This window comes from Electrophorus electricus, chromosome 13, assembly GCF_013358815.1.
Source record: "Electrophorus electricus isolate fEleEle1 chromosome 13, fEleEle1.pri, whole genome shotgun sequence".
Lineage (NCBI taxonomy): Eukaryota > Metazoa > Chordata > Actinopteri > Gymnotiformes > Gymnotidae > Electrophorus > Electrophorus electricus.
Window position 1 is genome coordinate 5,188,049 of NC_049547.1, and position 26,778 is coordinate 5,214,826.

At 40.6% G+C, this 26,778-nt stretch overlaps 1 protein-coding gene across 7 annotated transcripts in view; it reads right to left on the reverse strand.

Annotated features, from left to right (window-relative positions):
• eml1 (EMAP like 1) overlaps positions 1-26,778 on the reverse strand; it is a 36,805-nt gene that overhangs the window by 4,357 nt on the left and 5,670 nt on the right. Inside the window, exons 1-15 of one of the 7 annotated variants that reach the window (XM_035533075.1) lie at positions 24,112-24,218; positions 23,586-23,910; positions 13,688-13,870; positions 11,730-11,859; positions 10,004-10,054; positions 8,656-8,790; positions 8,280-8,308; positions 7,068-7,094; positions 4,427-4,556; positions 2,522-2,671; positions 1,931-2,000; positions 1,241-1,351; positions 941-1,036; positions 547-681; positions 207-306 (exon numbers count right to left, since the gene is read on the reverse strand). In XM_035533075.1, coding sequence (XP_035388968.1) covers positions 207-306; positions 547-681; positions 941-1,036; positions 1,241-1,351; positions 1,931-2,000; positions 2,522-2,671; positions 4,427-4,556; positions 7,068-7,094; positions 8,280-8,308; positions 8,656-8,790; positions 10,004-10,054; positions 11,730-11,859; positions 13,688-13,870; positions 23,586-23,652 — 1,414 coding nt within the window. In that variant the 5' untranslated portion in view covers positions 23,653-23,910; positions 24,112-24,218. The other 6 variants (XM_035533076.1, XM_035533077.1, XM_035533079.1 and 3 more) reach the window with 6 other exon arrangements.

Below are 26,778 nucleotides of genomic sequence, written 5' to 3' on the forward strand. Positions count from 1 at the left end.
TACAAAGCACTCAGTAGACTATTGTTTAGTGTATAGTACTATCATAGAGCATGTATATGCAATATCCACAAAAATCTATATTTAGCAAATACAGTAATAATTGTGTATTGTATATGACATTATACATCCAGGCTATAAAACGAGCAATGTTCATGAGCTGCCAATAAAGAATATCCAAAACCTCAGTCTACTAATGAATTATTTACCTTTGGCCCATACAAGTATATTTCCATTGGAGTCACCAGTAATGGTGTCACCGTTTTCTGAAAAAGTCACACACAGGACAAACTTGGGCTTCTCCTGTTTCTGCAAGAAAAAAAAATGTTGCTTTATTTTTAATGTAGAAATGCAACAGGTTTAATTCACAAAAAAGAAAGTAAATGCACTGTAAGAATTATACTAAGCTAAAAAAGTATTCTGTCAACATATATGAAATGTATCCAATTATATTATAAGAAAATTGATTTGTTATAATTTACACAATTACTATTCATTATATAGGTCAAACACTACACTATTGACCACAGGGGTGTTCAGTAAGGTTACCTCAAACAAGCCCTGTTTCTTCACAAGGGAGCCTTTGTCAAGTGACCAGAAGTAAAGGTGAGACTTGCCACATGTTACAATTACATTAGCATCTGTGGGATGAAAGTCTGCGGCGAAAATAGACTCGTTGGAGCACTGAGGAAAGAGCACAAGGTAACTACAATTAATAAGAGGCCTTGAGGGAATGAAAGATAAACATATTACAACGCTCACAATATGTCACCCACTGTTCACAACTCTGCTGTGTACATAACTATGCTCACTCTACTCCAGACACTTAAGATAACTTAATGTTTGCATCAAAAGTGGGCTGCTTCTTGACAGCAGGACAGATTCAAAGCTCAACAGTTTTCTCCAGGAGATGTCTGTTTGAGGTCATCCAGACAGGTGTTACCTTAACTTCGGCAAGTCTGTCTTCCCTTTGCCAGTCCCATACTGACAAGACATGGTCGTTGGAGTCGTCCACTGTGCACAGCCAGCTGCCACCATTCTACATGGCCAAATAGGACACAAACACAGAATTTCACTTAGTGTCATATTTAGCATTAACAGGATAGTGATGGCAGACGTCCATTGAATCCAAAATACAAAAACAACTCTTTCTTTTCAAAATATATAAAGGGCTTAGGAATTAATGAGATGTTGAAACAGATAACAGAATTTTGTACTATGGTTTACTGAAGCTGTTTCTTACCGACTTTGAGAAGGAGAGGCACACTAGGGCCCTATCAAAGAAGCCACTGCCAAGTATATGCAGTGTGTTTAGACTCACAGAGTCCCAGACACGCACATGAGGAGCTAGCTGCTGCCAAAACACAATCAGCATTACTGTGGAGCTGCAGAACAACATAACATATTACACCCAAATACAACAAATGAAGAATTATGTTTAAACTGAAACTGAGAACAGAGCTTTGTATAGTTTTTGTAAATGAATGTATATATTTTTATATATAATGATATAAGTATACTGACAGTTATGAAATAGGTAACACAACAAATATTTGCCAAATTTAATAATACATTAAATAAATACATTATAAAATAAAATGCCCCACTAAGCTAGCATATCCATAATAATTTAATTTTGCTACATTGTTGTGATATTTCCAGTACAACCCATTCTTGCCCATGCACTGGTGAGTAGGATGCTACTCTTTTTGAGTTCTTTTGAGCTGTATTAGGAGGACAAGAAAACTTGAAGTGTATTGCACATAATGTTTTATATGCAATTTATTTATACAGTATCTAGAAATGTCTGTAATGCTATTTTTTCATGAGCACATATACAATTTTCTGCTCTGAATGATAAATGAAATTTAGTTAGATGAAAGATGTCATTCTGTAATGTGAGATGATACTTTAATGGGGTAAAATCACTTACTTTGCCATCTGAAGAGGTGCCAGCCACTTGTCCTGTTGCTATGGTGATTTTATCAGGATGGACAGCAAGGCTCCAGGAAGCAGAGGAGAGATAAAAGCAGTTAACAACCATAATCAATAGGGACCATAACTGGGGGCACTAGACCAAATATGATATAAAACCAAACAGAAGATAAACTCAGTCTGGGTGAACACTTCAGTGCTGAACTAATATTAAGGTAAAGTTTTAATTAACTGTCCTGGGTTATCACAGTCAAGGCAGAGCACAGAGAAATGTGGCTTACTTTATTTTACTTATTTAGAGAGGTCATGGTGAAAGAATGGCAGAATACTAAGTAGGAGTATTTCAACAGTATGCAGCAATGACAGACCTAACAGTAAATACATGGTTATGGTCTGAGGTCAAATTCCACAGTTCCACATTCCAACAAAACCCTTAGACTCAACATTACTTTTCTATTCCATACTTGAATGTATAATATTTCAACCAGGTTTTAAGCCAAGCTTTACTGCTTTTTACCTTTGAGGTATTATAGAATGAGGTACCTAAACATAAATATAGGCCAGTGTTGCTCATAATTCTGCCTCTTACCACTTGATGTCATCAGTGTGTCCAGTGTAGTGTCTTTGCAGCTGCTCATCCACGTTGTATAACACAACCACAGAGGCGATGAAATAAACCGTTTCTCCCGTGGGGAGCAGGTAAAGATTGCATCGACAGTCCCGTCCACGGTAGCCATAGCTTGGTTTCAATCAAGGGCAACAGTTAAACAACAGCCCAGCTACATGTAAAATCGAATGCTACCGAGTGCTAACAAGACTTCCTTTGAACTGAAACCATCACAAAATGCATTATAGCTGTATTCAAATCTCAGACTCAAATTCATTTAACTTTTTTTCCATTTTGGGAAAAGCACTGGCACCGAGAGATCACCCAGTGCCAACTTGTGATGTGGGATGCACAGTATAATCACAGAGCTTCTGGAAACATGCTTCTCTCTAGCAGTGTATAATCCATTCTTGTTTGGATGTGCCCAATGCATCACTGGCAAGAAGGGAAGAGAGCTGAAAATATGGGAGTGTGACAAGCTACAGCAGAAATGGAGGAAAGGGCTGCTATGTCTCAGGCAGTGGTGAGGAAAAGCCAAAGTCATCTGTGGCCATATCAGAATAATAAAAACAAAGAAGAATAAATGTTATTAAAAGTGTATGACTTCACATTCTCTGAAGTTAAAGTAGCCCCGGGAACACAAGCTGATTTCCCGCAAGGTTTATTATGATCTCCATGCAGAAAGAGAGATGTATTATGCATAGATGAGTCTGAGGCATAAAACATCTCCATATTATGTCTTTGATCTGGAAAGAGGGCTACTGTCAAAATCCTTTATATCCCTCCTAAAATACATTCAAATTTACATGTTATTTAGATGATTAAAAGCTACTATTAAAAGGCAAGTGTTTTGGCAAAAAACAAGCAAGGACAATGTTTCACATGGAAGGAATGCAATATATATTAAGACACCTTTGGACTAAATGTTTTTTATGAGAAACCCAAAGTGTTTGAGTAGCAAAGTGACATTCTTTGTGATGCTCTATGTAATGGTAGGCAAGGGAACTAAATGCCAAATAGCACAAAAGCAAATAAATCCTTTCCTTGTGCAAATATAAAGCTATCAAAAAGAGGATATATTTAAACATTGTTGTAAGAAATATGCAGTATTCCAGATGTAACTTCTTAAATGTTTCAAATGTTTTTGCTGTTGGATTTCTAGTACTTTCAGTTTTAATAAAATTCATAAAATGGGAAATTCGGTTTTCCTATTTCTTGGTTAATGCTTAAGTTGGGGTTTGGAGCACATCATAGATGTTTATATTTAGAAAGGGTCTGGGCCATGTGAAGCTGTACTAGAGACTGTTCCTGAGAAAGAATGATTGCTTCTTGTGATTCCATGCATGTAGTTCTAGCTGTATTATTCTAAATTTCATAGGGGAAAGTGCATACATACTATAATGCACACACATGCCTTATGGCCACTAAGACCATAAGACCTCTATAAAGTGCACATGCAGGATAATGTGCGCTGACTTTCACTGAACTGAGTGTCTGAGCTAAACTAAAACCATCCACCCGGAGTACTTCAGCTCATAAAGTTCACACAAATGTTAAGTGTGTTCTATCAGACTGTGTTAGTTGAATTAATATCCTAGTAATAAACACAAAAGGTTATGTGACAACCCTGATTCCACATTTATCAGACAATAAACATTTGTAACCTGCAATTATCTGCCAGTATATTTCAGCAGCCCTTTAACATTTATGTGCTTATTTGTTACAGAAATGTGTCTTTTTGCTGGCATATAGAACATTGTCAATTAGAGTGTACCCCTGTATAGCTGAACAATAATAAAACAAAATAATAGGTTATAATAACAAGTAGTTTAAACAACACAGCAAAACGTATGTCCACATTACATAATATTGATAATAAAAGGATACACCCAGTCTAACTTCAGCTTCTTAGAAGGAAGGTCAGCTTTTGCATCTAGGCAGTATGTGTCCACAAAGTCTTTAGGCATGTACATGGTGATGGGTCGTCCTTTCAAATACATTTTGACATATCCTTCATCTAAAAAAGCAACAAATTTTCAGAGCAAGGCGTTTTATGACATTCTGCTTAGATGCTATTTTTACAACTTCAGTGCATTAAGTATATTTGTAAAAGGATTATTTACTTTTATAAAAATATTATAAATTTTATGCAAGTCTCAGGGAGGCATTAGGATTGTATCTACTACTAAATCTACTAAACCTACTATAGCTATTAAATCTACTTCAATATATTTGTAAAGTTTAAGCAAAGGTATCAGAAGAGACCAACTGGAGAGCATTAGACAGTTTACATTTATACTGCCAGGAAAAGAGAAGAGAACAGAAAAATGGAAAAAGAGTCCTTTTTATTCATTTTATTATGGTTTTGAGTTACACACAACATCACATAGTAGCCCACAATGGCAAATGCAATAAAGGCCAGTCAGTTTCCTCATTTGGTAAATGTACATGGCTTAAAGAGTATAAAGAGCAGATATGCATCTAACACTGATATTGATGCAATGAGTTTATTTTTCAAACCATACCTTGTTAAAATTGTTGTTTTATGGTTTAGAAATTTGCATAGCACAATCCTGCCAATAGCATTAGTACTGAAAAACCTCACTAATTTCTCACTAATTCTAAAGTGAGCCTTCAAACAGTCTGATGAAGCTCTTTTTTTAAAAGAGAGGAAGTACAGAGTATAGTCATATTTACTTTAGACTTGATAAAAAGCACATTTTGCAAACTGTTTCCCATTTTTGAAAAAGTTATTTTGGAATGTACATGATGTACATGACGTAAATGATGAGGAACAACTATTTTATTAAGGTATGAATTAAAATAGCAAACCTATCCTTTAACAAAACCAAACACAAATTAAAACCATCAAACATAAAGCATGACATGCAAGAAGAGGGGCAAATCAAATTAGTAGAGAAAAAAACAAGAAAAAAGGAGATTAAATAATAATAAAATAATTATCTTAGACCAGATCTTGTTGCAAACCACTGAGCTGTTTTCAAAATTAGAGCTACGAACAGTCATCAGTAGCAGATTTGAAAGTACTAGCTGGGGATTTAATAGGGCCCCTGTAACTGAGTTTGTCTAAGAGCAGGAGGATGGGAAAGGACACCTCCTTAGTGGGAGGTTAAATGGCAGACTGGCCCCAGCCCCAGGCTGGGCAGCCTTGTCTGATGCATTCTTGGCGACTGGAGGGCTCAGTGGATACAGTCCCTCCTGAACAGGCACTAGGCAAGAGGGCCGGATGGGAGGAGAGCAGGGAGGTGAGCTTGGGTGTAATGGACTCATGATTAAAAAAAATCTCCTACATCTTCTGATAGCCAAACAATCATCAGGAGACTGAGCTTCTGCAGCCTAAGCTACAGGATCACACACTAACTATGATGACAAACCAGTGAGCAAAACAGAAATATGACCTGGATGCTAAATATGGATATGTGTTTTACATGCAATTTTTGCTAAATTAGATGGCTGTTCTGTAGAAATATGTTTTTTTAAAGAAGACCAGCATTGTCAGAAATCCTCAGCTTATCATACAAATATGACAAAAAACAATCACTTGATTGAAAATTTAGGGGGAAATTTATTTTCATGTTACAAAATATAAGACCTCAATAATGAAGTGAAAGAACAACTACTGGCACTTGGAGTGAAAGCAGTTCCCCTCTTATAGCTGGCAAGCCTTTAAGTGAGCTGCTGGATAGCTGCAGGTGAATGTTGGGAACTCTAGGCACACACAGTGTATCTCTCACAGGTTAAGAGCTAACGTATCAGCACCACTGCAAAACCAGCCACAGGCTGACCACACTCTCGTGAGGTGTTAGGGAGTGTGCTCATTAGTGCATTGGGAAGACTTGTGCCTTGGAGAAGGAGAGTTTCTTTACACACGCACATCCATCTGACCAACCCTGGTCCTTAGACAGCAGAGCTCTGAGGGCATTGGTATGGAAGCATCCTAAAGCCAGACCAGACTGCTCTGAGGCAGCAGGTACAGCCAGTCTACCAGGGACATGTCCAGTGAAAAGGAGAACATTGATAAATTCTCAGCTAGTGCCACCATATAAGGGCTGGCTTACTTTCAAGAGCAATGTTTTTCAGGTCCTAGCACTGATGCAGCTGGTCACTGTACAGTTTCTTGTTGCCAATTCTTGAATCATCATTTGTGCCGCATTGGATGATTGAAGCCTTTATAAGATAAGTTAAAATAAGTTATAAGGTAAATCAGGCATGACACTAAACTGTAGAGTGAAGAGGCTCCCCAGAGTCCAGGACTGGGAAACACCATCTTGTAGAGTCATACTTTGTTCTTTTCTTCACTGAGGACAGTAAATACTAATTTGTATGGATGAAAAGTCAAAACTGTATTCAGATAATTATCCCAGTTTTCTGATGCTGAGGCTGTAGAAGCTTGTGCCAGTGTCTTTAAATCCACTAGGCTGTTAGTTATGGCAATGAAGCTCCTCCAGCTTTAGAATGATGCAATGCCCATAGAGGTGCTCAGGGAGGCTTGAGGATCAGGGCCTACCTTTGCAGTATGTCACCCGCCGCATACCTTAGTGAGTGTGCAAACACAGAAAGAGAGACTGGGTGAGAGGGCAACGGAGAGAGAGAGAGAGAGAGAGAGAGAAAGAGAAAGAGAGAGAGAGAGAGAGAGAGAGAGAGAGAGAGAGAGAGAGAGAGAGAGAGAGAGAAGCCAAGATCCCTGCTCTTCAGATCCTGAGTTAACCTGCCTGGTTAATTACTCTACAAGACCCGCGAGGGCAGAGATCTCTTTGGACATAGATGCTCTAGATAACAAATCACTCCAGTTAATTTAATGTTAATTCACTTAACATCTGGAGTGGGTGAGCTGATGACTACAATTAATCAGAGATTTGGCATGATTATTACAACCCGGTCAGCCATAAGGTGTGGCCTATGTTGCCTGGGGGGCAGCACTGCTGATTGTGCAGTCTATCGTAATATAAGGCAGACTGGATATCTCACAGAAGACTGCTGTTCAGATGATTACTTTCAGATGCCTCCTGCTTAGTTCGAGTGCATGAATCTGCCGGCAAAGCCTCATGAGTCTCAGGTTAATTAGCTGTATCTTCAAATATGGGGCAATGGAACAAAATAAAAACTAAAAGACAAAGACCAGCAATATATGTATGTTTATATGATCATTTTGTCTTTTTTATGCTATTCCAATATCAGCTATAGTGCTACTCTGGTGTCTGTACAGGTCAACAAATCTGTTCAGTTTGAAATTGAACAACAAGAATGACTGCACTGTAGACAAGTCTACACAAGTCTAATTGCTTAACTGAGACCCCTAATTGGTCAGCCTTAGGGGATTCTACAGCCAAATGTCCAATTATACACCAATCAATACCTTAAGTGCATTGGTGTTTTAAACTTGACAATCATCAAAATCAGTGTTCTTCTAAAATGTAGCTTCAGAAAAGATCAATAATAATTAAATAACTCCATGACCACATGCATGTCAGAGAACAACCCCCCCCCCCCCAAAAAAAAACAAAACACAGAGACAATAGGTTAAGTGAAAACTAAAATGCAAAGCATGTTACAGTTAAAAGGTGGATGAAATGGGTTACTGAAGAGAAAATGATTTGTTCCTAATTGGCTAGATGAATTGCTACATACCCCAACACACAACTACCACTGAACCTTTAAAAGTTGAAATCAGTGGAGGCAAAACCATAAGCTTGAAATGATCTATGAACCCAGGACTTACCAGCACTGAACACAGGCTCCCTCTGTTTGCTGCAGGAGGTGAGAAAGGCAGTACGTCATCTAAATGAAATGGGTGTCTCTCTGCCTGTCTGTGTGTGTGTGTGTGTGTGTGTGTGTGTGTGTGTGTGTGTGTGCGTGTGTGCGTGTGTGTGCAGAGAGCAAAATCAACAGAATTAAATTACGTAAGGACTGACATTTACATTGACATAGTCAAGATGGATTCAAAGTTTCAGTCCAGTAGCTAATATGATACTTATCTCTAAGTAGCACAGCTTATTATCTCATTGTGTATTAAACACATGCTAATCTGATATTTGCAGTGTGTCATTAGAACAATGAGATATGCATTAACTACAGGGAGTCTGGCATTGTTATACCTTTCACTGGCTCTCTTGCCACTTGAGTTGCTCCCAATGGAGCCTGTGCGTGTGCGGTTGCTCTTGGCATCGACTCCACCCTCTTTCCTGCTAGCAGGTCCCACCTGCTCTGATGAACTTGTTCTTCTCACAGTGCTGGGAAAAGACAGTGGTCTGTTTTAGCTCAATTTCAAATCAAATATAACTTGATCAGAATTTACAAGAGGACTGATGCACTAAACTTACTAAATTAAATGAGTGTCCATAGTTCTTATGCTGATGAAGTTCATGGAAGACTAAACTAGAACTTCAGATACACACACTTTTACATTTTTCCTTCTTTTAATACACTAAACTCGGCTCATCCCCCAATACATCAGCAAATGATTATGGCCAACATTGGTTGTATCAGGGATGTTGGGTTAGAGGTGTTGGGTTACACTAAAATATATACAGTAAATATCACAAAAACAAAAGGTTGCTGCAAGTGAAATGTTTTGTAGTTTCAGCCTTTCCACTCATACGTAAATGCCCAGTAATCTTTATTGAGGACAGGAACTGGCCTTGTGCCTGAATGTATACATTTAGTCAGAGAAGAGGAAGCGGTGCTGCAGAGATAACACTAAAAACATCCTTCACCAGTGGCCAGTTCTTACAATTAATGAAGACAACACAGGTGCTGAATACAGAGCTGCTATGGCTGGAAGGGGAAACATGTTTTTATTTATTTTTGCCATAACATGCTCATGACCATGCTCATGACATTTGAGATGGGCGTGGACGGAGACAGACGGGCTGCCCTTCCAAACATCCAGACAAAAGAAATGGCCTATCATCAGTCTATTGGCTGCTAGGTTTAAGCCTAATCTGAGCTGCATGTTCCTTCAAGCCAGTGGCTGGCAAGTGATGTTGTCCTCTGTAAAGGCAGCTGCAGGATATTTGATCTCAAAGAGGCTTATTTTGTTAATAATGGGACATCAGGCAAATGGCTGGTGCTTAGAGTTCATCTAGAGTCTGTACAGGCTTCATCCTGGGGTGAAAAAATAATCAGTAAGGCTTGCTCACAGGGAGGGGAACCCTTAAGAGAGTCTGAGGACAATGGAAGCTAAGGAGATCCACGCTTAAGCCAAAGAATGTTCATTTCTCTAACCAGACAGGTTACTTCCTGGGAAATCTTAAAACATCCATGGCCCATGTGAGAAAGTTCACATGGGCAAAATAGCAGCCCTGAATACTGGCTTAAGGACAATAGCTTGTCCTTGGCCTAAAAAATTACCACACAGTATACAAAGAGAGTAAATTGCTTGAGACAAGTAGTTTAGATCACCCATGGTGAAGATCCTTTGGAATTGTGGACATATACTCTCACCTGTACAGTGGTCTAAGTAGAAGCTTGGACGAGCTGGACAGACTGGAGAAACTGGACAGAGAGCATGCAACATTGTAGGAGGACACAAGGAAGGGACAGAGGAGAATCAGAGAGTGAGACACATGAGGGCAAGACACAGCCGAGAGAAATGAGTATGAGGAGATGAGGCAGGGACGATTTGAGAAGCTTAATTAGCTAAGCTTCCCTACACAGAAGTACTGCAAAAACAGTTTCATGAGAGGAAGCACAAAAGATCTAAAACTAGATTTAAGCTAACAGAAACAGATGTGTTTTTTCAGAGGGTAATTTTAGTTTTTGAACCATTTTCATCAATATTTAGACTACTGGCTCACTACCCAGCACATACATACACATGCGCACACACACACACAAGCACAAACACACAAAAAACAACTTCTGAGGAGACCTACATCATTGTGCAAACACTCAAAGCAATTTACACTGTAGTCTCTAAGCACAGTGACAAACAATATATACACTAAGCAATGCATTTACTATTCTCTGTCAGAGTCACCTCATCACAAGATAATTTGATTCTGTGATTGAGACACTGCTGCAGAGTCGGAAATCTGCCTTGCTTTAAGGGTTAACTAGCATCTGGAGACTCAGAGTGGGTAGAAGTGTAGTCCTTTTTACTTCCTATGGAAATATCATATTTAGGAGCAGAAACCAACTGAACATTCATGACATTCATGTTCTTGAACATGGTAAGAACTGCCCTTCTGAGCATTGTCCCTTTTACACACAGAATACATACTGTTCATCTATCCCCTGAGTCATCCATCCATCCATTAGGTTATAATAAATGAGCTCAAAGCAGGACAGTGATCGAGGGAACACATTGTATGTGTGTGTGTCAGGCAAGGGGTAAGACAGATCACCTCTGCTCATTCCTCAGAGTCACTTTTTCACACAGAGTGTCGGCACTGAGACTGCCATCATCATGATGGCAGCGGCCCACAGCTTGTCACTCATGAGGAATGGCAGGCTTGGTCTTAGCAGATACACATGACAGCAAGAGATTATGTTATTTGTGTTCTGTGGCGCATTGGCGTTTATGAAATGGAAACAATGGGAAGCGTCACACTGCAGGAGCAGCAGAGATAAAGTATTAATATTTAAATGATTGCAGTAGGCCAAATTTACTGTTTATGTTGACAGGTTGTCCAACATGTATGGTGGAAATCTAGACTCTACAAGTATTCTGCTATTATCCACGATAAACACTCATTCCGCGATGATACAAGGGATTCATTTTAATTATCAGAGAAAGGAATTATTCAAGATACTCTAACTCAATGTTAAGTGATGCCAAAAATGAAAGCAATAAAATAAATAATAATGAAACATCTGCTTTTTAGCTATAAACCATAGAGAATTTTACCATTTATTTCCCTAATTTTAGTTATACTTTGATCCTTTATATGACTAAATCCTGTAGTGTCCTCTCACATGATGTATGCTATTGCTGACATTTCACACAAGCTCACTGGAGTTACAGCGCACACCATTTACAATAGCATGCCACAGACAAGCCTCCCTCAACTAGTCTCCCCAAGAGACATATTGTCCCTTGGGGCTTCAACTGACCAACTCTTTTGTCTCTTTACCCAATTTATTTTCCTAATTGTGATGTGGACAGGAGCCAAAGGCCTCTGGCCAAAGCTCTGTAGCTGGAGCTGGCGAGCAGTGCACAGTGTCCCACCTCTTGGTTGCTGGTGTGTTGCTGTCCCTCTTGGAAGCCGAGGGTGATGGCAGCATGCTGCTTTTTTTTGGTAGGACATTGCCGTTGTTGACCGTGGGCCTCAGCGGCAGGGCTGCGATCATTGGCCTAGCTGTGAGGGGGCAGAAAAGGGAGAAAAAGCATCTTGGTTCAATACCAAATAGTTTCCCCCTTTCCCACTGCCCATTCACCATAAAAAGAATATAAAAAGGAATGCCTCATTTCAAATAGCGCATTGACCTCTTTGACCATGTAATCAAAGTTAGGGTAATAAGCTCTCTGCTAAGCAATATTACCCAAATGACTCATTCCACAGTGTAAATGGCATTAGTCAACAATGTTTGAACTCAAAGTATTCAGACTGAATGGGATTTTGATAAACGTAGCTTCTCTGCTGCAATAGCCAAAACTATAGGCCCTGTCGATAATGACCGAGGAATTATTTCCTTCATTGTACATATGGTCAGATCTGTTCAGATGTCCTGGATGGAGAGTATGCCTTTGTTCCATTTTAATACCATCAGTGCACCTGCAGTGTGACTGCAGACAGCAGAGATCTATGAGAGAGTCTTTATTTATATTATCCTTGGAGCTTGTCCTATTAAATATTCATCACTGTAGAGTTGCTTGGGCTTTTCAAGTCTCTTTCTCAGCTACTGAGCATACAAGGAATTTATGCAAGCGCTGCACTTGGCATCACAAGCTCACAGAGAGACACTGCAGAAAGAGATGAAAGAGAGTGAGACAAAGGCTGAGAAGGAGAGGCAGAAGGGGAGAAAGAGAGAGCAAGAGAGGGGGACAAGAAAGAGAAAAGTCTCATATGAATTAGCCGGCTTAGGATGTCATGGATTATGAAGGAGAGCAGACATGACTCACCCCGCAAAACACTTCAGCCAGACACAAAGAGGAAGAGCATTTGCCCAGTTTGGGAATGAATTGAACACGGGTTTGTCTTGTGGTAGGGGACAGGGGGAAAACTGGCCCAGAGACTAACAGTTGGCAGTGACAGCTCTTGCAACCTGGCTAATTAGAAAGTGCCTGACATGAAAAGTGTGCCAGTGTGGTTTGAACCTCATCTTAGCCCCAATTATCCGCTGCACCTCTGCTGTGCAGAAGACAAGCAGGATTAGAATCATAAGGCCATTGGATCATCAGAAAGCTGAGACGATAGAGTGCTTTCTTGATTTCATAGTTAAGTTCAAAAACAGAAGATATATTTAAAAGTTAATTGAGGGGAAAATAACCTTTTATCAAAGCAGACATGTAAATACATGGACAACATCAACAGGTATATCCTCAAAGGTATTTTCAGTTCAAAAACCTCAGTTTTCAGTGATCATGCCTCCTGGTGCTCTTGTGCAGTGCTTAGATCCAGTAATGTGACGTCTATGTGCTGTCCATATCAGCAGACGTTCTGCCTAAATGACTTCCAATCACTGCTGTCTGCAGAACGAGATTTTCCTATTCCTGCCAATGCTTTCTGAACTCCAGACAAAGCAGAGGATGAAAGAGGAGAGGAGGAACAAGCAGGAGAGACTATGGCTACAATGTGGAAAAGTGGAAAAGACTAGCGCGAGATGGGAGGCGACATGGAAGGAGAAGCTTTTTCATGCACTTGTAAAAAGGATATGCTATAGATCTGTTTTACTGTAAGTCTGACAGGTAACAGTGAAAATCTGCCAAATGACTAGAACAGAATATGACAAACAGTCAATATCCAAAAAGCATCTGAGACAAAATATGAAACAATTACTGAAGCCATGAATTGTTCCCACAGAGACCAAACAAAGACTATGGTCAATCAGGTAAAAAAGATGTGTAAAAAAAAAAGTGTGTAAATGCCTGTGTGTGTTTTTCAACCTGACCACACACTCAATGTGTTGGCACGGTGTGGGTAGTGTGTGTCAGCAAGTGTGTGTGGCTGGGCAGGTTCGCAGTACCTTTGGTTGGTCCCTTTCTGCTGAGCATGGCCTGCTGCTCTTCAGAGATATTGAGTCTCCTCACCACGTCAGCCAGCGCTGATTTGAGCAGCTGGATTTCATCCTCCTGCATCTGCACGCGCTGCTCCAGAGACGCGATACGGTCTGTCACCTCCATGCTACTTGCCGCCGAGGCGCTGTCATCTGTCAGCAAGTCAGCATGTACACAAACACCCACACCCAATTTATCAAGTAGTAAATAAAGGCATCTGCAGAGAAGGCACAGCTAGGGCCTACTCTGTAGACGCCTCTATTTTTCACAGCATGTGACCTCAATTTGCTCACAAATAAAAGCATTTTTAAAATGACCCTCTGAAATATGCCTACTTAACACTTATTATTATCATAGGTTGACAAGCAGACAACAAACAATTAAACAAAGAAATAAAAAATTGCTTTAAAAGATCAGTTGTATATGTCCTGACATGCCCCCTCCCCTTCACATACAAACAAGTCACTGGTTGTGTCATTATCTTGCCTAACAGCTGCTGTCTGTAAGACTGCTCCACGCTCTCTTTCTCCCAGACACTCTCTCTCTCTCTCTCTCTCTCTCTCTCTCTCTCTCTCTCTCTCTCTCTCTCTCTCTCTGTGTCCCAGGACTGCTATCTAGGTTAATATGCTGTAAAAAGGCTTGGGGTGGAGGGGTTGAAATATTAATAAACACCATAAGTCTCATGTCCTTGGAGACTCATAATAATGTCTCAATTAATTATTTAAAAGGAGGAACCACCTGGTAATTAAGACAATAAAAATAATCGTTTTAAACAATGCAATGTATTGATTTATGATGTTAGTTAAAAAAAGATTAAGTAGAAAAGTTGCTACAGTTACAAAAAGCAAAAGTTACAAAAAGCAATGCAAACGCATCACTTAAAAAGGCTGAACAGATCAGTATAATGATTCCAATACACTACATTACTGTTTATGAATGATATTATTTGCATCAAATTCTGTACATTGAATGACAATGGTTTGCTGCAGCTTACATTGCTGTTAAAGTAGACTGATTTAGGCCAGCCACATTAGAAATATGCCATTTATAAAGACAATCACCATGTTTGGAATATCAATCCATAGCCCATAAAAATATCACTGACAAGATCATTTCATGAATTGATTTCAATGAATGGTCTCAAATGAAGCAGTTGAAGAGTATGGTTTGACTTCAGAAGCCTCTGTCAAAAGCCTCCCTCACACTCACACAGGCGGCCCCACTCAGCCCTATGCCAATGCTTTTCAGCTACTCAACTTAAAATTCAGCTACCATTGCTACATTAATGCTTACTCTAATTACTGTACACTGGTGATGAATGTCCCAGTGGAGACAAGCTTCTTAAGGCAATACTCTTTCAGCATTTACTCAACGGCCATACTAACAAAAACATGCTTTACAAGAATGGATGAATAGCCCTGGTGTTAGCACATGGAACTAATATATCTTTTTGATTGTGACAACATCCAACCAAGGCTGACTAGAGATGCTTGTGCTCAACATGAAGTTAAAATGCTTTTTTAAAAAATGCATTATAGGCAGGAAGTGGGTGGTACCAATATTATTCTGCATAGGACACTATGTCATAACCTTTATTTTCTCATTATGACGTCCTAATGTAATAGAAATTGAGCAGTTTGCACACATAGTCAGGTCATTTTCTAATACATTAAATAAAAAAATATTTATTTGCACAGCAACAACAAAAAACAATCTGACAGTGGACAACTGAAAAAGTTCAATTTTTCATACTTTTCCCTCCCAAACACTTTTTTTTTTTTTAAATTGTGATATGAATATGAACTTGCAGCATTACACCACTTTACCTCCAACCCAAAATATTTTCACCATTTTTTGATGATATTTCCTCAGCTGCTCAAGGAGACAGGTCTTTGCTTGAATTTCTAATCCTGTTTATGTGTCAGTTCTAAAATGCTAATCCTAAGCATGCAATGAATGCTAAGAACGTAAAAAAGGCACGCCACTGCCAGCAAGGACAAACAAAGTGAAGAGCAGATTAATCACCTCATAGTTTCTGGAGAGAAGATTCAGTGAAATATACAATAGCTTCTGGCTAGACAAAGGTGTCCTATCTGCCAAGTGAATAATATTTTGGATGATAAAATAAAACATGTGATTGAAACCCTCTGGTACAGAATATGTTAAATTTACCAGTTCCTAAGCACCATAAAGGAGATTTGCTTTCCAGGGACACGTTAAACACCCAGACACTTTCTATGCTGAATGAGGCCATTGAGGACATGGTACTAATAACCAGTACAATGAGCAAATTTCTTAGTTGTATAATTGGCTCTATTTACTTAAACTCCATTTGTGGTCTTTCTATCAAAGCACTTTGCATTTACACAAAGAATCTTCCCACCTTGCACATTTTCACAATGAAACATTTCACATTGAAAGGATGCACCATTAAACACACATTTAATGATATCCTTCATAAAGCCCATCACACCTCTTCAAATGATCTCAGCCATGTTTTATTGCCAACATGGATTAGGCAGTCTGTCTCTTGACTGCATAAAAAGGCATTTCAGTCCACCATGATTTCTTGAAGGCAAATAGCAATTTTTGCCAGTCATTTAATAATACAAAGATTGGCAAACGCCCATTTCCAGATCTACATGCTCCAGAAGGTAAGTAAATTGGTCAAACTCAGAATTTTCTATACACTTTTCTATAATACAGTCTAATCAGATACCAGCCCATCTCAGGACTGTCCTACAAGTGGGGTGGTCAGTAGGTGACCTTTTCTCTTTTTTTCTCTTTTTTTCCATTTTATTTTGTACTCTTCTGAAAGAGTAAAATGCCTTTTTTAACGATACATTTGTGTAGATTATGCATTTAACCCCAGTATAAAAGGGCATGTTTGAGACCTTAATTTAATATCAAATCAGCCAAGTATATAATGAATATTTTGTTCATTTTAAACTCGTCAATGAAATCAATTTAATGCACTGAAATTTACTTAGTTGATGCAGAGCAGATTGGCTGGGCTTTGACGTCTGCTACCCATACTCTGCCCCGTGAACAGCAGTGACTTCTGTTTTATCTTGCATCAGACAAGGTGCAGGCAGACAGAAGGGGAGGGGGAAACACACACATGCAAATGCTGGTGGATTATCAAAGCAAAATGCACTCCCTTTAATGTCCCCCTCATAACACACTGGCCTCATTAATAAAACATCTTTAGTCTGCATGAGCCGAGACCTCACTGACTCACTCCCCACACTACATAACATTCGAGCTGGGCTCAGCAAGGGAAATCACTCAGAAGCAGCTCTGTGAGAAGCTTTGCAAGGATTAGAAGAGTGAATGTCTTCATATTTCCCAGCCATAGAGATTTTTCTCCTCTTATAATGAGGAAAACACAGTACCCGAACTAGTAGGATGATAGATGCGTGGTACTCCTATCCTTGCTCAGTGAAGAAAAGAGTGTGCAGGCGTTTCTGGCATTCAGAATGTTGTCTTAGGCAAGCAACACAGTCATTAATGGTTTGATATAAAATGGCAATTTAGTAAACAAATGCACCTGCAAGGAGTCTTCCAAATACTTTCTTCGATTGAGAAGCTGGCAATTAACCCAAACATAAACAATGCAGAGAGAGGAGGTGGAAAGGGGAGAGGACATTAGCTGATGTCTATACATTATAAATGAATTACAACAGCTTGTTTTCTCCCACCGTGTTGCTTGAAAAGGTCAGTTCACCAGATGCTTGTGTGCAAGCTGCTCCAACAGAAAGACATGTTGCCATGAAGTGCCAGTGATTCCAAGATGAGTACACGGAAGGGACACAGGGCATGGCTAATAATCTAATTCAGGCCTGTCAGAGGGGAAAGGGCTCTGAATAAAAGTTGAACAAGCAAACTGTTGAACCAAATTAGGAGCGGAAAACAGATCAGAAGGAGGGCTGATCAGAGGGACTTCACATATGACCTGTGGGGAAGAAATGGGAGAACATTGGAGGGAGGAGAGAAAGGACATAGGGGGCCAAAGAGCTCCCGAGGGGATGGCAGCACATGTTGCGAAGAGCCTAATTCTCTTAACATCAGTGGTGCCCATCGTCAATGTAAAGCTACAGTCACATTGTGAAGGTGATACTCCCCTTTTCCATGCTCTTGCATCTTTGTGTAGGGGTTCAGTGAAAGTGGAAACTCACCAAGGGCGATGGCAGTGATGATAAGTGATGGTAGCAAAGAATGATTTTCAACCAACAATGAAAGGGGTTTCCAGGTGGAGAAAAGAGTCTTTAATGGGGATGAAAGAAACTTGAAAGGGCAGCAGCCAGTCGCAGCTGTCCTCTAGTCATCACATGAGACACAGGTGTGAGCGGCATGAGAGTGTAGAAGTGTGTTTATTAACCACAGTGTGCACATGCTTGAATCAAATCACATAGAGATGCCCACCAAGTCTTTCTCCGGTCGGCCTGCCCTCAGCAGTCAGTGCAGTAAACAACCTGGTGTGACCCGTTAAGGGTGATCCTCCATGCCTCTCCACATGGGCCAATGGCTAGGACACAGGGAGGAGGTGCACAGCATCGAGACAAAGGTACTGAGGCACTAAGCCTCTCTGTCACAGGGAGTGGAGCTGGGAGCAGATTAGCAATATAGAGAGCCAATCCCCCTCGCTGGATATCCTTAAGCTCCTAAGGTTGATTTAGCTCCCTCTGATGCATGGATTTGTAAGGGCTGTGCACACTGTCTAAGGACATTGTTTGGGATCAAAATAGAAGGATGTTTAGAAATTTAAAGGCTGTGAAGCAATAAGATGAATGTTTGATAAAGTGATCACTTACTAATGCAACTGCTTAACTACTCCAGGAAAGTGCCTTGAAGCATAACACATTTAGTGTTCTATCATTCTACACTCATGTCCAACCTCACAACAGAATCTCAGTTCATGTTAATGATGCTACATTTAATCACTTGACAGATTTATTAGGCTATTTCATACCAGCATATCTTTAAAGTACAGAGCCTATGGCAAGAAGCGCCGCATCTCTGTCATCCTCACCAAATTCATCTGCTACTAAACCTTCATTTACCAGCAGGACAAATCTGGAACCACTCACTCTAAGCAGCCAGCCTGCTGCCAACCCCTGTGTAGAGCAGCAGGCTCGCCTCTGTCCCAGAGACACCGCCTTGCTTATCTCCCGCTGCCTGCTTCACTGCCTGGCCTTCTCCTTATAGGAGAAACAAACCTCCCACCGCTGCCGCCACAAATAGGAGAGAGAGACACACAGACCTGGCACCGGCACGGCTGGGTAGAGGAGTGAGGGGAATTTCTGCTGACTCATGCTCTCCTGGGAGACAGCAGCAAAGGCAAACGGGAGGTCCGATGGCGAGGAACAAGGCAAGGATATGGCATCAGTGTGCTTGGGTGGGACACAGAGGCTCGGCCCAGGAGGAGGAGCTCTGGGTAGACACAATGCCCTTTTCAGTGCAATGGTGCGAGAGTCCAGGCTCTTTTCCACACTTCGACATGCAAAAACAACAACAACAGGGCATTGTGTAGAAGCAACTGGCTCCTTGGTACGATGGGTACAGTTACAAATGACCCTGTTGTTCTAAAGGTTGAGCCCAGATGGAGCTAAATAGGAAGGGATACAGCTGACAAGTAGGATGTTGTGAAGAGCTGCTCATATGGCACTACAGAGCTGATCATCCTATAATCTTGTTAGGTACAGAGGAGGACTGTAATGTGTAGTTCAGTCTTCCAATACATATTCAGAAAATTACATTCTACTCTATTCTATTCTGAAAATGTAAAAACAGAAAGAACAGTATTATAATAATTATTAAATAGTAGTTATTGAAAACTAGCCTGTAGGCCTGGAGAGTTTAAATGGAAGTTCAAAGCTTATTCATTTGTGGCCTGTATAAGCAATAATGCAAAGCAGTTCATACACTATTTGCTGTTTGTTAAGTTCAGGAGTCAAGCGACACCATTATTTCCTCTCAGAAAACACAAACAATTTTTATGAGAGTCCCATAAAATAACTTATTTTTCAGACAGACTTTGGGGCAAAGTAAGAGAGTGGAATACTTTCAAACAGAAATCACTTCTTGTGAGCTTCAAAATAGAACTTATGACATAAGACATATATTTGACCTACATTGCTCTAGACTGGAAAGTTAGAGGTAGCTACATCACTAAAACAATATTCATCCTACAACTTGTGCCCTGAATGTTGTGAAAATATAAATGTACTACTTTGATTTTAACCCTGATTTAAAACCAGACTGCTCACATAAAAGACAATCAGGACATTCCGCAGCAATGCTACAGCAATGCTTGGTAGATAGAAGACAGAAGCTTTGGTTAATGTGTACAGAGTTGGGTTTAGACATAATCGGAACTGTGAAGCATGGTGGAGGGAGTAGACTGTAGTAGTGTGGGTCTGCTTTTTTACCTCAGGACCTGGACAATTTTAAATTATTTTGATTTTCATGCTGAATGAGCAATTGTATGTTGTGTCAGGAAATTCTATGGCAGAACATCCCATATACAGGGCATCTTTCTGTGATATCATGCAACATGACAATGATCCAAACAACAGGAGTAAATGAGCTAGCATTGTGCATTTTAGAGTGATGACAAAGTCCTTGCCTCAATCCACTGAAATGCTGTGCTATGACATAAAGCAGGCCGTCTATACAAAATCCCAAAATATACTTGAACTGAAAAAATACCATAAAAAAGAATGAGTCACAACACCTGATAATTAATTTGCAAGACTGATTACCAGCTACAGAAAGAGTTTGATTAAGGTGACTCCTGAGGCTGCACTTGTTATTAAATGTAAGGGTTAATATATTTTGACATTGGCTGAAACAATTTGTACAGCGGTTTAGATGATGATCAGATGATGATGATCAGGTCACACAAGAGACAATCATTCCAATCTGAAAATAATTTTAAATGACTCACTAACTGTTCTGGGCCCTGTTTCCCAAAATCAGTATAGTGTTAAGATCATCTGAAATGAGAGAGAGTGTGTTCAGTATAATACTTGCTCAACCATCTTGTTTTATGATGCTTTTGGGAAATCCAGCCCTGAACAACAGTATTTGTATGTTTCTGTGAATTTCAGTGTAGGTCAAAAAGCAAGGCTTAAATAGATTTCAGAACATGTGCCCAAATTCACAGTGATATCAAGTGAATAATGCAGCCTTGACAGAAAGAGAGAGAGAGAGAGAGAGAGAGAGAGAGAGAGAGAGAGAGAGAGAGAGAGAGAGAGAGAGAGAGAGAGAGAGAGAGCTGTTATCAGTAGAGCATGGGGAAATGAATAACTATACAAAGCAGCAGCACAAGACATCTGGCATCTGACTTATAAGAGTCTTACCCAACCACACACACACACACCACACTCACACACATACACTCTCTCTCTCTCTCTCTCACACACACACACACACACACACACACACACACACACACATACATACACTATACTGATAACTGTCAATCAGGAGAAAACTACTTTTACCTTCAGTTGCCACTGCCTTTTTACCACAGCACAGCACTACCAATGGCAGCACAGGAGGCGACTAAAGGAAATCAATGTGCACCTTGAAACGAATCAGCAACACATAATTAATTATTTTCCCGATATCAATATTACCCATATCCTGTGACAGCCCTGCTTCAGTATTAATGACAAAATAAAAAATAAAAAACAACAGATCATCCTGCGCAAATTGCATGTTTGCGTATTAATGTTTGCTAAGATGTAACGTAGATTCAAAACTGAGGTTATTATTGTTGGTTTCAAGAGAATTAACTGTGTAGTTGTTTCAGTAGTTCAGTGGCAGGGAAAGAGGGTGCTGTAATAGTCAGTCACCTCGAGCTCTGCTAACTTGAGCAGGACTTTAGCGCTAATCCTGTAGCATATGTCTTTAAAGACAGCCAACACCAATGTTTCAGCTTTGCTGCCAGGACCACTCATGAGATGCTTGGGGAGAAGGGGTCACAGCCACAGTCTGAATGCCAAGAGAACACTACACACTCCACAGCTCTCCACAACTGATGCCAGGCTGTAAGAACAGGCTGTAAGAACATTTAATGCTGACAGCTAAACGTTGGCCCCCTCCCCAGAGTAAGGGGGACCAGGAGGCTGCTTGGCTGCAGCTCCTCAGCAGCTTTTACAGCTGGTTTCTGAGTGGCACGAGAACAAATGACATCACGCTGGCCGCTGACCTCACCGTGGCCCAGCTCAGTACATTCACCCAAATAGCCATGGTTCCTGCAGCACCAGGCCATGTCTCCCTGCTCCAAGCTTAACTAGCAACTTCAGCATGGCCAGTAAAGGAAGATGAGACGGGCCTATTTCATCTGCCACGTCCCGAGACAAAGATCTGGATTACATAAATGCCACGTCCTATAAATAAGAACAAGTTATGGTTCAATGATCTTACACAATGGGCTAAGAGTGGCATATGATTTTCATCAAAACTAGAAACTACACAATATAACACCATCATTAGTGTATGTGGGTATATGCAATTATAACACTGTATACATTATAGAGTGGTTTTATGCACACTACTCTATTTTCTACACTGTGAGGTGATTGTTGGCATGGTTAATTCTTAAATGGAGAGGCAATGAATAAATAAATGGGTACAAAAGCAACATAACTGTATTGTTGTATTTAACAACCAGGCAGACTTGTAGCAGAATAGTCCAAGATAATCAGAGAAGTGCTGACATGTATACTATCAGCATAATAGAAACACTGGTAAATCAAGTCTGGGAGTCATTATGCCTAACATCCATATTTTGCCAACAGCACTTGTCTTACAGGTAATGCAGGCATCCAGTAATCTGATCTTTTACAGATCTTCACAGCACTAAAACAGCAACTTCCTAAAAGACAACAACTTTAATCTATTCATTGGAGTGTTTCAGTACACATCAGAACACAATGTCAGCCACTGACAAATAAAGCTTTCAAACTGTTTGAGTATCCTACTCATCTGTAATTAGAGAAAATGGAGAGAGTTACAAAGAATTAGCTTTGGATCTGAGAAGTCACATGGGAGGCACATTGATGGGAGAGATTAATGACATGGAGCTGACCAGAGTGACATGCACGTCACTCGTGTTTTACTGAGTAAGGCCTATGCTCCTCATCATCTCCTCACTCCCCTCTTCTCTCTTCCCTTCCCCCAATGAACCACACAAAACTACAAGCGCATGCACACACACACACACACACAGAGACAAACCAGAGCAGTGGAGAAAACAAAACAAAAAGCTAAGACAGTAATGATCTATTTCTCACTAGGCTGTGTGGACTGTGCTTCAGCTTGACCTATTTTCTGTGGGCTACGTAATGATGAAACACTAGTTCAGACACTGTATTTTCATTGTCTCCAATAAGACGTGTTGCTGTTGAAAAAGCCGCTTCTGTTTGAATGGTTGCTGAGAGAGAAAGTTGAAATCTTTTAGGTCAGCCTGCCATGTAGAATACCAAGCCAAAAACAAACAAGAAAAAGCAATAAATGTGTTAATGGCCTGATGTATAACTGAGATACTGAAATAGTATGGCACCTACCCTCTCCAGTCTGAGACAAAAAGTAACTAAAACTTAAACAAGAGGTATTGCTCCCTTTAAACCAACATGCAGGGTGCCATTCACATACTGCTTAGTCCTAGTAGGTGTACAAACCTTTTTTATGAAATTATAAGAGATTCAAGACCACTCATATATCTCATTGCAAAATTACCAGATCCCAAGTGTGCCTGAATTAACTTCAGTGTTTACAGTACTTGAAGCGCATTGGGGGGAAGGGGGGCTTGAAACTCCACGAGCAAGAAGCAGGAAAGGTAGGATCGAGTTTTACCATTACAAAAGTGCAGCAGCGATGAGGTGTCGTAGAGAGAGCTGTAGCTGGAGAAGCCGTCCTCCATTCTAGCCCTCTGATCTCCTGCCTTCCTCCTCCCTGGCTCCGGCGGCTGCCTGTTACTTTCGCTGGCTTGCCACGACGCCTCCCTCTCCTTTCAGTGTCCGCGGAGCTGGGGTCAGCCCTCCAGTGTCAGTTACCATGACAACCTCATTCACCTCAGGGCTCGTGTCATGCAAACCTGGCCCCTTGTACTCTGTCTCCCCAATGGGTTGTCAGGGGCAGAGAGTCCCAAAAAAGAGTGGTGGAAAAATGTCTTGATGAACTTTAAAGAGAAAAAAAAGAATATACTGTTCTTTTACCTTCTGCTTCTCTTCTATTTTTTCAACTTTGAGTTTCCTATCAGTATTCTCCTCAGCTGTACAGTGTTAAAACCTTCACAAGGACGAACAGATCTAGGCAGCTGGCGCTATAGGAGTAGTGCTAGTGAGCAAGCGCGAGTGTTTGTGTAATGTCACAGACACACCACTGAGCTGCCCGGGAGTCCTTCCTCAGCCTGGCCTGAAATACCCAGTCAGAGCTCTGGTGGGTGTGGCCTCTCTCAAAACGTAGACAGCCCCACCTCCAGCTGTGAAAGTCTAAGAAATAGGGTAATAAAATGAGATAGTGAAATAAAGACAAAGAGAGACAGATGTGCAAGAGGAGGAAGAGAAAGAAACTAAGCAGGGGAATGGCTTAGCAATGACTTAGCTGCTTTGGAAAGAGTGAAGAAAACTCTCGTATGTAAAACAAGACGCCTTTGCTGACCTAAGCTTTAAATCCTTAGGTCTACTTAAGCTCTGAGATCTAAAATAGCCCTTACATTAAATTCATGGAAACAAAACGACTCCACCAATTAGGATATCTTGTTTTATTCAAATTACACGACGCAATAAGGACTGGCAGAGAGTGGATACAAGGCTTTGAAGTGTGAGGTGTAATGGCAAGTGAAGTGTCATGATAAAGTCATGTCAAGTGATAACCAAACAAACAAATAAAAAAAGCTGAATAGATGAAGTCAAGGACAATATACAGAAGAAAGGAAATAACAGGAGAAAAGTATAAGAAAACACTCCAACAACTTACTGAACAAAGTGCATCAGCGACAGGAACACATTTATTGTATTGTCCAGAGGTAGACTATTGTACACTTAGTAAAGTAGGTGGTGCTTTAGAAGGGTAGAGGTTTTGGCCTTTTTTTAGGAGCGTTCTTTTTTCCTTCGTTTTTAAGACAGCCCGATCTTTGACATGATGCTTTCCTTATTCAATGCCACACACCCAAACAAGCTCACACAATCAGTGCCAAAGCTAAACAGTGACATTCTAAGCCTTATCTTCTTCCCTGGAGTGAATAAAGACAACTGGAATAACATCACAGAAAGAAAGAGACAGGGGGCCAGGTTTGACTGGGGCCTACAGCAGATATCACAAGGGAAAAACCTCTTTAAATTATTCACAACGCAGGTGCTCACAAAGGCATAAGCATAAAGATGATGGCATGGCCTCTATTTGCAGCTCTTCAAACAAATGAATACAAGGCATTCTAAAGAGAGCACAGGCACCCATGAGGAGTGCCTTTGAAGATTATCGGCCTCCTTGCAGCAGCAACAGAGAGCTACACTGGAGTTTAAGCTCTATGCATGGGTGCTTATGATTTGGCTTCTACTTCCACCTCTAAACCTACAGCAAAGAGAATAATCCCAGCTGAATGGAAAGAGATTCTCTCTCTCTCTCTCTCTCTCTCTCTCTCTCTCTCTCTCTCATCTCTCTCATCTCTCTCTCTCTTTTCTCTCTCTCTCTCTCTCAGGAGGTCAGGGGATTTGATGTCTGCTCACAACATGCATTTTTAGCTTTGGATATGTTGCTGTCGCAAGCCCTACTGTCAGTTCCAGTCAAGCTCCAACAGCCATAAATGGCAAGATGTCACAATGCATTGATCCAAGAGCAAGATCAAAGTGGCCCATAAGGCTCCCCAGAATCTGATTATTACGACATGGTTATTCTTTTTGTTTATTTGTTACTGCATTTTTAAGGCTGTTTGTTGATATAGTACTACAGTACAACCATTTACCACATAGCAGCATATGACTGGGGTCTCAATTTTAGTGCTTCTGTTGTCTGCGTGATAATCGAGTCCCAGGGTACCCAGAGAGGAAATGGAGCCCATTGGTAGTGCTGAGAGATTACAGTGTGGTGTACCTCCCCCACTGCCCTGGGAGAGGGAGAGAGAGAGAGAGAGAGAGAGAGAGAGAGAAGAGAGAGAGAGAGGAGAGAGGAAAGTGGGGAGAGGGAGAGAGAAAGACAGGGGGGGAGAAGGGGGGCAGGGGCTAGAAACTGGGCGAAGAAGGGCGGATATCATTGCAGGATAGCACTGAGGATCCCACGGGTGGCAGCTGGACAGCTCTACACCCTATTGTTCTCTGTCATACTAGTGTCTCTCCCTTTCTCTCTTTTTACACACACACACATACACACAACACACACACACATTTAATTTAACCACACATCCAAACATACCCTCACCCTGATTTGGAGGTCAAATAAGAACTAGTGGTCCTTGTGTAAGGGATGCTAGCATGCATAGTATATATATTATATATATTATATATATATATATATATATATATATATATAGATATATATATTGCACAGTTGTTAGGCTGTTAACAGCTCTGACATTGGGTACTGCAACACTAACAGAAGAAAGAGTTATAGCTGCAAATAAGATTAATCTTGCCACCATCTGCTGGTGGGTGTAGTTTGTTGTTTGAGGGGTTCTACAATGGTGGGTGGCCCCTAGATTCAGCATTAACTCAATATACAAATCTGGTTTCTTTGGCTATATAATTGCAATTCTTTGCCAAACAGCTTCCACCTACTGAGATTACTGGTGTGTGATAATAAATGTCGAGAGGTTATGAGGGTAATCCAGGGGCAGCAGACCGAGGCAGCGCCTGTGGTTTAGCCTGCAACTCCAGCTGTACTTTTCTCTGCTCTGCTGCTTCCTCCTGAAGAAAACTAATGAGAATTACATAGAGGCACGGCTTCCCCGCCCTGTTCACTTTAATAACGTTCACCATGTTCGGGGCTAGAGTGAGTGTGAGTTTGTGTGTGGGTGAGAGGAAAAGAGAGAGAGCATAGCATTTTGGAATCA